Source organism: Pelmatolapia mariae, linkage group LG16_19 (assembly GCF_036321145.2).
Source record: "Pelmatolapia mariae isolate MD_Pm_ZW linkage group LG16_19, Pm_UMD_F_2, whole genome shotgun sequence".
NCBI classification, from domain to species: domain Eukaryota; kingdom Metazoa; phylum Chordata; class Actinopteri; order Cichliformes; family Cichlidae; genus Pelmatolapia; species Pelmatolapia mariae.
Window position 1 is genome coordinate 36337679 of NC_086241.1, and position 12584 is coordinate 36350262.

General features: G+C 40.1%; 1 protein-coding gene across 1 annotated transcript in view; it reads right to left on the reverse strand.

Moving 5' to 3' along the window:
* cntnap5a (contactin associated protein family member 5a) overlaps positions 1-12584 on the reverse strand; it is a 118555-nt gene that overhangs the window by 78752 nt on the left and 27219 nt on the right. Inside the window, exons 2-3 of the mRNA XM_063497037.1 lie at positions 11376-11486; positions 7611-7804 (exon numbers count right to left, since the gene is read on the reverse strand). Of these exons, the coding sequence (XP_063353107.1) occupies positions 7611-7804; positions 11376-11486 (305 nt within the window). The remainder of the gene's footprint in view (positions 1-7610; positions 7805-11375; positions 11487-12584) is intronic.

The following is a 12584-nucleotide window of genomic DNA, read 5'->3' on the forward strand; positions in this document are numbered from 1 at the left end:
CTTCCAGCTGCTATTCGTGTGTCTGGATCTATCCAATCTTTTAAATCACGATTGAATTTATTTATTTAACCTAACATTTCTGGCTTGTAATCTTAATTCGATACTTAATTGCAGTATCCGGTCCCGTACCAGCAGACTGAGAGACAGCTTTTTCCATCAGGCCATCAGACTGCTGAACACCTCATAGACACCTCACCTTCACTACTGGAACTTCAACATTATGCACTCCATACTGTATATAAATGACACTTGTTTTGCACATGTCCAACTGCTGACCTCTGTATATTTTATTTTATTTTTTATTCTATTTAATTTTTAAAATATGTATACACACACACACACACACACACACACACACACACACACACACGTAGATATACATATTTAGTATACACATTCAGTAATGCGCATACACTCTTATATTGTACATATATTTATTCATATAATTCTCACATTTAGCCATTCTTATATTTTGCTTGTTCTTGTGTTATTGTATTTTTGCACCTCTGTTGCTTGTGAAGATCGCACACAAGAATTTCACTTGCATGTACTGTACCAGTGTACCTGCACATGTGATGTGACAATAAAAGTGATTTGATTTGATTTGATCATTTATATCATTGTATCGCTGGAATAACCTTCCAGTTGATATTTACGTGTATGAATTGATTTAATTCTTAAATTATCTTCTGATACTTATTTATTTAACTTGCATTCCTGGTTAATTAGTGCCTTCCACCTGTCAGTGTACTTTGCTATTGCCCCTATATGTAATTTAATTTTAATTTATTGTATTATTGAGAAGCACTTTGGTGTACCTTTGGTTTTTAAATGTGCTATATAAATAAAGTTGTATTGTATTGTGAAATGCAGCCTAGCCCACAGCCAGGGTTCTCCTGGTTATTCCAGTATATAATGGAGTCTTGCATATAGGCTGAGAGTTGCTTCATTCCTCTAACCTGATGTGTTTCCCTTGATTTGTCTACTGTGGCTTTTAGGAACGTGTTACCAAAAAGCTGTGCTTGGCATGACCTCAGCAAATACTGCAAGCCTGTTAGAGCTTCCAATACATAAATAAAAATAATCATTTTTGTAAGAAACATTTTAAGCATTTGTTTACACTCAGTTTATCCACCTGGAACAACTTTGCTAAATCCATTGGAATATTCATCAGTGCAGCTTCATTGTTCACTTGTCAAAACATTCTTTCATTTCATTTTCAAGATCCATCCGAGGTCCAGCGAGCACGTGGAGGATATGGACACGGGTCGGGACTAAGCCTCTGCCTAACCCGGACAACCTAAGTGGAAAATTACCACATTCTAAGCTGTTGTTCCTGAGAGTAATTCGAGTACTCGGGTGGTTCATGTTTACCTGCCTGTTCTATTAAGAGATTTGTTCATATGTAATAAACCAAAGTCCTGTGAATCAGCCTGTGAGACCTGCTGCCTTCTTAGGAAAAAGCAAATTATTAGCAGAAAATGAGTCTTCAGCATTCATGCAAACACATTTTAATCCCTATTAGATTCCCATCTACCTGAACTGCTAACTTGCAAGAAAATTAATGCGTAAATTCCCCCCTTAAGGAGGAGAATTTGTTTCACACATTTATTCAGAGCTGCATTAAAAAGAGATTTTTAAATAAGGCTTTGCAAGGATAATGAAGGATAATGTGGACTCCCTGCTGGAATATATTCCTTTTCCCACCTTTGAATATTTGCAAAAACCATGCAGCTAATTTACTGAGGAGCAGAATGCAAATATCACAGGGATTTAGGTTAAAGCAGGACTTTAAACGGGGGTGTATCACTTTTACATTATATGTGCCAACAAGAACAAAGCTCATTTTTAACATAAGCAAAAAAGAGTAGGCACGTGTGAGCGCGCTGCTGTTTTTGTGTTCCAGCATGTGACTAAAAAGGCCAAAAAGCTCCAGCAGACAGAAGTCATTTTCACAGATTTTCTCCCCTGGCTTGTGCTAATTGGGTTATTATCAGCTCTTAGAAGAAGCAGGCTTTTCTCACAACACTCCTCAGACAGGAGACTGACAAGACCAGATGGTGGTGTCATCACTCTTACTGAGGTTCACAGAAGAAAACAAGAAAGCGGATCATTAAAGACAAACAAACTTAAACAAAGGGGGAACCAAACTTTTGACGTTTGGCTGTTTGTGTAGTGCTCCTTCATGACTACACAGGGTTAATAACTGTGCTGACATTTTGGCCTAATTCATTTTTCTCTAACATTTCCTTCTAGAGGACCACTTCATTGTAGGACACCTTTTAGCATCACAGGATAACAATGACGGGCGGACTGTAGCAGTGCCACGCTACGCCTCGGGTTTGATAGTCTGCACACAGGTTGGTCACTGTAAGGTCAAACTCTGAGGCCACAGCAACAGCTGTGTTATCATAGTAGAGACCGACTGATTCTCAAACAAGAAGGCTCCAAGAAAATACTATATTAACACCTGTTTGGATCACCACTGGAAGATGAGCCTAGCATCAAAATGTTGGTAAGACCCCATGTCTTATTTTGACCAGCGATATGCTGATGTGACCTGCACTGTAAAAAAAAATTGTAATATAAAAGTGTTTTACTGTGTATTTTACAGTTTTGTACTGTTTTTCTAGAATATCATTAAATTCACATAAATAGACTGTGATTTTACATTTCAAATGTAAATTAACGTAAAATCACTGTAAATGTAATAAAAAAATAATTTTCTTGTTTTTTAAATGTATCTGTCTGTACATATGCATATTTAGATTGTTAAAATACATTCACAAATGTATCATAATTTCACAAATATTTGTCCGTTATTTGAAAGATTGAACTGTTAAATTCAAATGTAATGCTATGGAAAAATATATAAAATGATTCTTATAAACTTTTTTTACATCAAATACTTATTATTATTATTGTTATTTAGGGCGATCGTGGCTCAAGAGTTGGCAGTTCACCTTGTAATCAGAAGGTTGCTGGTTCGAGCCCCGGCTCGGACACTCTCGGTTGCTGTGTCCGTGGTCAAGACTCTTCACCTACCACCTACTGGTGAGGGGCCGATGGTGCGATATGGCAGCCTCGCCTCTGTCAGTCTGTCCCAGGGCAGCTGTGGCTACAACTGTAGCTGCCTCCACCAGTGTGTGAGAGTGAATGAATAGTGGAATTGTAAAGCGCTTTGAGGGTCTCGAAATAGCGCTATATAAATGCAATCCATTATTATTTAAACCAACTGTTACCTGTATATTTCTGTACATTTAAGTATTATTATTCATATTGCCGCATTCATTGACCTTGTTTATAGGTAATTTCATTGTTTAATCACATTAAAATGTTCTTAATTTAATGTTTAAAAGCACTTGAAAAAGGCAAAATCCCATGTAAAATTAGTATTGTCATTACTGAAAATAACCGTATTTTCATGAGAAAGTTATTTTCTGTTATTTTCTGGTTTTATTTTGGCGCCCCAGCTGCCGGAATATTACTGTTTTTCTAGGATTTTTTTTTTTTTTACAGTGTGTGAAAGTTTGTCTGTTTCGCAGAATTGAATTTTCAAAACAAAGAAAGAATAATAGATAATAGAAGCTTAGCAGGCAGCTAGCTGCACCAGCTGAACCAAAGCACAACGTGGTCACATCTTTGAACATAATAACTTTAAGCTTCAATACAAAAGTTACCACTTAGACAGGACAGTTTTCATGAAGGGAGAAATTAGCTGTGAGCCTTGTACCAGAGCGGGCTAGCGTGCTGCTGATATGCATCAACATATAAAAACAAAAAAAGCCAGCAGACTTGTGAGAAGAACGGCCGACCTTTAGCCCACGGTTTTTCTAATTCTTCTATGAAGTTAATTTGGCTGAGAGCTAGCAGTCATCTCAACAGCTGCTGCTCACTCATTAGTTCAGCTCGGTTCAGTTTCTGACAGTAAGCTGTTACCTCTGAGCTTCCAGACGGATGTGAGTTGGTATCTGCCAAAAGGTCTCGGTGAAAGCTGCAGTTAGTCAGCCTGGGTGAAAATTTCATCAGAGACTGCAGACAAATTGGCTGCTAATCATTGCTATTCATCCTTCATACGGACGCCGAAAAGGAGCTGGGAGTGTCTGCGCGAGTCTGCATTTAATACACATCAGCAAATATAAAGGCTATTCATGCCTGGTTCAAACGCCTGCCAAGTTTCAGAGGATGTCGTCTGTTTTGGCTGCTGTGGCAGACTACGGCGCTGCATGCCCGGGTTGAGTGCTATTTGGATCTCTGAAATTTTGAAAGGAATTCAGCACCTCCATTTCCTCTTTCATGAGTCAGTTATAAAGAGTGATAGCTGCAGGTCATGTCAGTAATGTTTATGCATATTGCCTTGTCTTCTCACTGCACAGCAGCTTCTCCCCATTTTTCCTGGCACAATGAGATGAGAAGTGACAGCGAGTGGAAAAGCTGTGTGCTGTTTAAAAGCATATTGCACATCACTCTGAACTACACCATATGTGATATTATTTTTCAGGAACCGTGAACTTCTTTTTCCTTTTTCAGCACTAATTAAAAACTGACTTGTGTTGTTTTGTTCTTGTTCACATCAACAAATGAATCTTCCCATAAAGTTTGCAGCAGCTTTTTCCAAAGGGTACATTTAATCTACGGCGTTAAGTCTCAGTAACAGCACAATAAGCTTCTTCTTCAGGGGACAATAAAACAGGCTAATTTCAGTTTAAGTACTATTTGTTCCATAATGAAGAGTTAAAAGCTGTTTGGGCTGTTTGTTGTGATCATTTTGACAGTTTCTTTAACGTGGATCTGTTCAGTTTGTCTTCTTGTTTCCATCATGTGTAATGCTCAGGCTTGATGCTATATTCTGATCTAAATCCTCATTTTCAGATAGTTTTCGTAAAGAATGAACAGTATTCCTACTTTGGTCACCTCAGGTAGATTGCTAATATGTAATTATACAGTAGACAAACTGAGGGTCTAAACTAAGCCCATGAACTAGATAAGACAGGATTAGTTGCTAAACTATGAATCAACCAAAGGTGCTCTGCTACAGTCTGAGAGTAGAAAGCAAGAAATTTGTGTAGAAATCTCTATTCAATCATAAATGTAACAACTTTTTTCTAGAAATAAAGACATCACAGCAACCCTCTGTGAGTAGCTTATAATACTTACTGCTGACTTACAAGATAATTGGTGCTCTTTAGCTTGTACTCACAGTACTCTGGAGGGTTTTTCAGAGGGTTAACACCTGCAATGACACAGATCTCAGAGGGTTGATGACATGGAATTTATTGGCTTTATTTGTTATTGTTATACTGCATCTTTTTATTTGTCTCCCTATAATCAACCAAAAACAGTCATGGCAGATGGCTGGCCCTCATTCAGCATGGTTCTGCCAGGTTTCTTCCTGTTTAAAGGGAGTTTTTCCTTCCTACTGTTGCCGAGTGCTTGATTACTGGGATTACTGACATTTTCTCTATATTAGTTCACAGATGATACCACCGTGGTGGAGCTCATCTCTGGGGGCGATGAGACAGCGTACAGAGCTGAGGATCAGAGGCTGTCAGAAGGAGGAAGTCCGAGCTGCAGCCCATCAGCATCAATGGGGAGTGTGTGGAAAGGCTGTCCAGGTTCTAGTTCCTGGGTGTGCACATAGACACAGAGCTCCAACAGAGCTCAAACACCTCGGAGGTTTTGAAGAAGGCCCAACATTTCGTTGTACTACTCCTTTCTTTATTATCAGAAATATCACTATTTCAAATTTTCTTGAAATAATCAGACATAACTTTGAGGCTATGTCACTCACACTCAGTGCACTACATCACTGTGGTCTGGTCTTACTGAAAGGGCTTCACACTACAAGCACATTTAATCATTCGTTTATACAGCATTTATTCTACACACATGGAGCACCTGCTCTTATCACTGACTTTGAATTCGTGGCCAATTCAGAAGTTGGAACATCTGAATAAGATCCATGCAGGATTTTACACATAAAGGCCGTAAAAACACATAAAGCCCTGGACAACCAGGAACCTTCTTTCTGTGAGAGCTACCCACTGCATCACTGTGCCACATAGTAACAACGTATCACTGAATACTGTGTACTTTGCAAAGGGCTGCTGGAGGAAAGTTCGATGTTGAAAGTGTCCAGGACGGTCATTTAAGAGCATTGTAGATAATAAATATTTAAGTATTTGAAGAAAGATATATTATTTAAAACAGAACTAGACATATTGTTCACTGCCACACATCATTGCCCTTTTAAATTCAACACAATATAAAGAAGATCACTTTGCAGCAGTGCCACGCCAGTAGGCAACAACACACACTGCTAATTGGACTACCAAATAAGAAAACGCTCTGAGATACATTCACCGTCTTGTTGGCAGTCTTTGACATAACTGGGGCAAACACGATAAAGAATTAATGGCATGTGCCAACATGGGGCTATTTTCTGAGACTCTGAATCCATGTAGTGGCTGGCATAATATGTTGCGACATTACAGAGGGGATAAAAAGAAAAAACTGCACTGACACCAGAGCCACACCTGAAACGTGTCAGAAGTGAGAGGATGTTAACTGACACTGACCAGCAATGCCAGGAATAGATGGTCCACAAAACACAAGAAATGAACATAGAATGAAACATGTGACACAAAGCTAACTATAGTTTAAGAACATACCAGTGCTGGAAAAGCAGTACATATGCAATGGTGCTGTGTGATTAACCTTGTGACATCCAACGAGCCAATCGGATTTTCTTTTAGCCACATATGAAATGGACAAATTTAAGATGTTACATTTCCACATTAGAATGTTTCTATGACAACCCTGCAAACAGGTGAACGATCTATAAAACATGCAGGCTGTTAACCTAACTGATGATCCACTTTAACCTGTGACATATTTAATCTAAACACTAAGGTCATAGTCAGTGATGACCTTGACCTCATAGGGTTCTGTCACTTAGGCTTAAAACCACAGCACAGCTGGACCTACAGCCCTGTCCGCTTGGTAAAACACCCATTCTCTCCAATTCATCCAGCTCAACCTGCTGAATCAGTAGACTTCATTGCTCTTTATTCTGTCTCTGCTGGTTTCCTGCGAACTCTCTGACAGAAACTCTGGCAGAATGCCTGGAAGGCAAACTTCTTCCACTAGCCTAAAACAGAGACAGTGTTCCCTAAGCCAAGAAATGCCTCCAGTGTGTATTTGTTTCAAAACTAAACTTGATATTGCTGCTTGTTTCTTCATGGGTCACATACACAAGTTAATTAGTGACCTTTGGATCCTGGCTAGCTTTTTGCTCAGCTTCCAGTCTGAAAGCTATTTAACTCCAAACTCATTAACGAAGCATATAGGCATATTTCCCAACTGTTGACCTATCCATCAGCATTCCAGAATAGGCCTTACACTTTTTCCCTACAACTGATCATATTAGTTGTTGGCTAGCTGGTTTCAATTCAACTCAATTAAAATCTCAACAACAGTCATCTCAAGGTGCTTTATGTCGAAAGGTAAAGACCCTACAATAATACAGCTGTACTATACTGTTGTATCAGCTTTAAATCAGTAACAAATTGAAGGTAGGTAGGTGGAGAAAGCTGATAAAAAATACTGACCCCTACGCCATCCTCATGTCTGTACTGTTTCCAAGCCCGGCCTGTGTCACTGTAGAGCAGCAGGTAACTGCTGACCCAGTCCCAGCTGTCATAGCGTCCCTGTGTGGCTACAGCAGTCACCTCCATCTGCTCCCTGAGGTCCACCTGGAGCCAGGGCTGTTGGTCAGTTACCATTGGAGACCAACCTCCTGCACCTGAAGAAGAGCAGAAAATACAGGCAGAGGGTCTGACACATGCACTCTGTCAACAAGTCTTGATGTGTACGTGCGAGGAGTTTATGTGAAAGGCTTCAAGGCTAAGTTCCACTCCAGCAGCCACAGTGAAAGCCCTTGTTTCTGTGGAAAACAACTGATTCATTTTATGCGCTGTATATGCAGCATGTTCAAAGTTCCAATAAAGAGCCCAGTGCTTTTTATTCACTGGCAGCTTTATTTTACCTGAAAGGCTTAAGTTCAGTGGAATGGAAAAGTGGCATGACTGAAGATAGAACAGGTTTCTGCATCACGTTCAGAATTAAACCAAAATGTAGCCACAACTCTTCCTTTGCCTTTTTCCTATGATGATGGAACAATGAGGGGCGCCTGCCTCGGACCCACAGATCCCCATCATTGCACAGAGAGTCTGGTTATGGCAGACAGGGTGGTTGATGTGCCCCACAGAGCTGATGAGAGCCCAGATGTAAAACATGTTAGCGTTGTGTTGTTGTGAGTTTGGATTTTTCATATTTCACACTTTTTACATTTGGTTCCTGTTTTTATGTCTTTCCATCCTATCATTGTTTAGCCTCAGCTGTTATTATACTGTTGTGGTTCTGGCTCCTGTTTAGTTTTTATGAATGTTTTCAGTTCTTTCTAGTTTTCTAGTCTTTGCAGTTCTAGTGTTAGTTCTCAGTTCTTGGATTTCAGAACCAATAAGTTTAGTTCCCTCTATTTTTTCTTGTATTCTGTGTCCCATCTGACTTCAACCATTAATGTTTCACTGTTAAGTGTCTCCTTGATCCCATCATGATTGCTGTTTATTTCTCCTTTTATGTAGTTTTATCTGGATTCAACTTCCTGTCTGGTAATTGTTTTTACTGCTTTCACAACGTGCCTTCGACCTCTTCTGTTTCAGCCCTCTGTCTGAACAGTGGAGGTTCATGCCCATTTCAGCTGTAGCAAAGATATGTGGTTGTTTTTTGGGGATAATTGTTTTTCTTGGCTTACACATTTCAATGCATGAATAAATATAGTGCCTGCTCAGAAGCACTGAAGGGAGATGCTGACTGTGTCAGCACTCTGGTCTTAAATTTACATTTTTAACTTGTGCTGAAAAATCATCTTTTATAAACTAAGTTTTTAGTAAGAGTTAACAGATTTAATTAATTAATTAACATATTTATTTTTGATTGGCAGTTTTATACTGCTCTGCTAACAAGAGTTCAAATAGGCACCACTACCATCCTGAAAAATGTACGAACGCATCTGTGATTCAGCTTTTTGTTACTTTTCTTGTTCAGAAACATCAGGACTCATTATGGCCTGATGTCGACTTGCTTTTATTTTTTACACAGTGGATGTTTTTGAGGGCCAAATTTCTGCAAAAATGCAACACATTCAGTGTGTATAGAGGTTACAGGGCAGGTCTGCATCATTTTACACACGTTTAGTGTGTAACGGCCTTAATAACTTACGAATTATATTTAATGTTGTATTCAATAAGAATTAACTTGAAAGTAGAAATTCAGACCATTGACGTAAACTGAAATGATGAACATGCACATTAGTCAGGTGTTTACTTAGGTCATAGACGAAGGGAGAATAAGGCCTATTTTTCCATAAACTTCTATGCAACTTGAAGTATTTGGTAGTAGAAAAGTAATAAGGCAAAACAGATTGCCAGATGGAGAAGCATCATTTGTCACTCCAGAGAGCATGTCTCCATTTGCTCTACAGTCCAGTGGTGGCATAGTTATACCACTGCATCCAATACTTTGGCCCAGGTGATTAAGGGTTGTGGGTGCAGTTTGCACTCTTCTTGAGCTAATCTGAAGCCCACATCAAGTTTGGAGGTCTGTAGCAATTAGCTCTGCAGAAAGTTGGCAACCTCTGTGCACTATGCTCCTCAGCATTCACTGCCCCCACTCTGTGATTGCACATGAACGACCACTTCGTGGCTGCTGTTCCCAGTCGCTTCCACTTTGTTAAAGTTCCATTAATAGTCGACTGTGGAATATTTAGTAGTGAGGAAATCTGACGACTGGAATAGTTGCACAGGTGGCACCTATGGAAATCACCATAGTTTCACAAATGTTTGTAGAAGCAGTCTGCATGCCTAGGTGCTTGATTTTACACACCTGTGGCCACGATTGGAACACCTGAATTCTGTGATTTGAATAGGTGACAAAACACTTTTGGCAATGTAGTGTATATTTTCTTTTTTGCTGTGACCTATCTCTCATGACACTCGTCTGCACCAGTTGCCTGACTAACAAACTTCCCAGCTACACAGATTCTGGTTTCCAGTCATATTAGCTTAGCACAGAAAGTAGGGAAATTTGTTTTTGGTCAGTTATGTCTTTGTTGTTCTGTTGCTCAACTCTGCTGCTCAACCAACAAATGCATTTTCCTTACAAATTACCATATGGCACCATTTAGGGGAAACAAACAGACTTACCAACGCTATATATGGTTTATTGCAACCAAGAAGTGTTACAACAAAGAAATAACTGACCAAACAGAAATATCTTTACTTTTTGTGATAAGTTTAAGGGCTCGCTGGTTTCAGTGATACTGGGAGGGGTAAGCAGAGCTTTGGGTAGATCTGATGGGGAGTTGTGTTCTTGGGTGGATGGCTACTTTGAGTTTGGCCACAATATTCATTGTTAACTCTATAAATGCATCTATTATTGTTATTGGTGACGTTTGCAGACGGTTCAATTACACTGCACTTTTCTACCAGGGTTGAGTAATTATGCTAATGGATAAAGTAAATGGATTGCTTCTTCTACAGCGTTTTTCCACTCAAAGTGCTACTACAAGTCTCATTCACCTATTGACACACCAGATCATAAGAGCTCTTTTTCCCTATGCTTCAGTACTTTGTATCCAACATTCCCACTCTGATCAATGCATTGGGAACCCAAGGATACTTTGGCATGCAAACTGTGCTGACCAGGTGACCTGCTCCACCTCTGACAGCTTTTTCTATTGATGTTAGTTGATGATTACTGATGCTTGGTTAGTGTGTGTGCGTGTACATACATACATACTGTACATGCATATATATGATGTTCATGATGAAACATGATTGGTAAGTTGCCCAACTAGAACAAAGACAGCATACTTTAGTGTTACCCTACGTTATGACTGACACGCTGCCAGTTGTAAGGACGTATAGGTATGCAGGCAGGCAAAATGCTGACCACTAAGTGATGTCACCGTGGACACATACATCTTTTACATACAGTCTGTGGCAAAAAACATCCAGTCAGTGCCTCAAGTTGCCATGGCGACTGTGCCTGTTGAATTTCTCGGCTTGAACTCATCGCTGCTTCCAATAGAGGGGCCATCTCTTCCAAATAGGTAAACAGACCCCTTTATATCGCTAGATGTGATAGATTCAGAAAGTCTTAAGAGCTTATTTGTCTGTGCCTTCCAAAACAACCCATAAACCCACTATAAAAACACTTCAGCTGAGTGTTTTCTGCTCTGTTACCTCTATGGTTATTGTTAACTACAAGCATTTAGAAATGCTGAATAATGCAGGAACATTCACTGTACTCACCATCTCTTCTGTTGAGCTTGGCGTTGTAGGCAGCATAGCTGACGGAGGACTCAGAGGAGCTCTGAAAGGATGAATGGGGCAGCGCCGATACCAGAGGACCGTTGCAATTATCTGAGAATAAAAGACAAAACACCACCAATTCAGATGCTGCGTCTGTAATATCGTATGTGTACTTTCCAGCTTGCCATGCCTATATATCAGGCTGTAATAATGGAAAATGGATAACGGCAAAGTTAAACATTTCAGGTTAAAGTGTACCTCCGCCTGTCAATAGAGAAATTTTAAAGCAAGAATTAGAGAGAAAATAACACGGCTGCCTCACTCCTCAGATGCCTCAAACAGTCTATTAACCCCTGCAGTGACCCTCGAAAGCTGCACAGAAAACGGTGGGGCTCCTTTTGTGTTTGTGCGTGCTCTTTTTAATCCCACATTGTGAGATTACATCACATCCGACAGACAGGAGCAGATTAAGAGTCCAGTGATCTAAAGCTGTCGGTTCTGTCTTCATCTGATCCACCCGGCTCGCCAGAAGAGCCCCGAGTCGCACAACAACAGCCTCTTTTCCAAGGCTTGCTTTGCTCGAGTGCAGGGCTGCATTAAGACCTGCGGCTGAGAACGTAATGAAAACTGGCACTAGCCTGATTGCAATTATCCCTTCACTCTTTCAATCAGTGTGGCACTCACTCTTCAGAGTGAGAGGGAGGCCCTTTTGTTTTTGGATGTCATCCTCCTTTGTGCTCAGATGGATTCGAAGCACATCTGGAGCTGCAATTGGCTATCCATCTGGTTGAAAACAGCACAACAGAATTGACAGCATGAGCTCGCTCTCTTTTCGGGTGTCCCACTGAATTTCGACTGACCTGATTTGACTTCTCTCAGATCACTTGCCAAGAGATTTTTCTAATCCTGATTTCAAGTGTGACTAAAGTGGATCACGCTGTTTTGTCCAAGACTTAAATTATGGCTGAGCTGCAACACATTTGCACATGTTCGTTTGGGAAATAAGAGCAGCGGCTTGGCATCTTAACGCCACCACGAGAACTGGGGTTATTATGCAACCCTATTTGTCTTCATCTATCAAAAGTCTCCTTGATCCTGCTGGATTCCCACTAAATAACTCACCTTTCTTTCCATCTGTATCCATCCTTTCCTCAACAGTTGCTCTGCTCTGAAGGAGCACAAAACTTTAAAAGCTCAGTCAATTGCTCT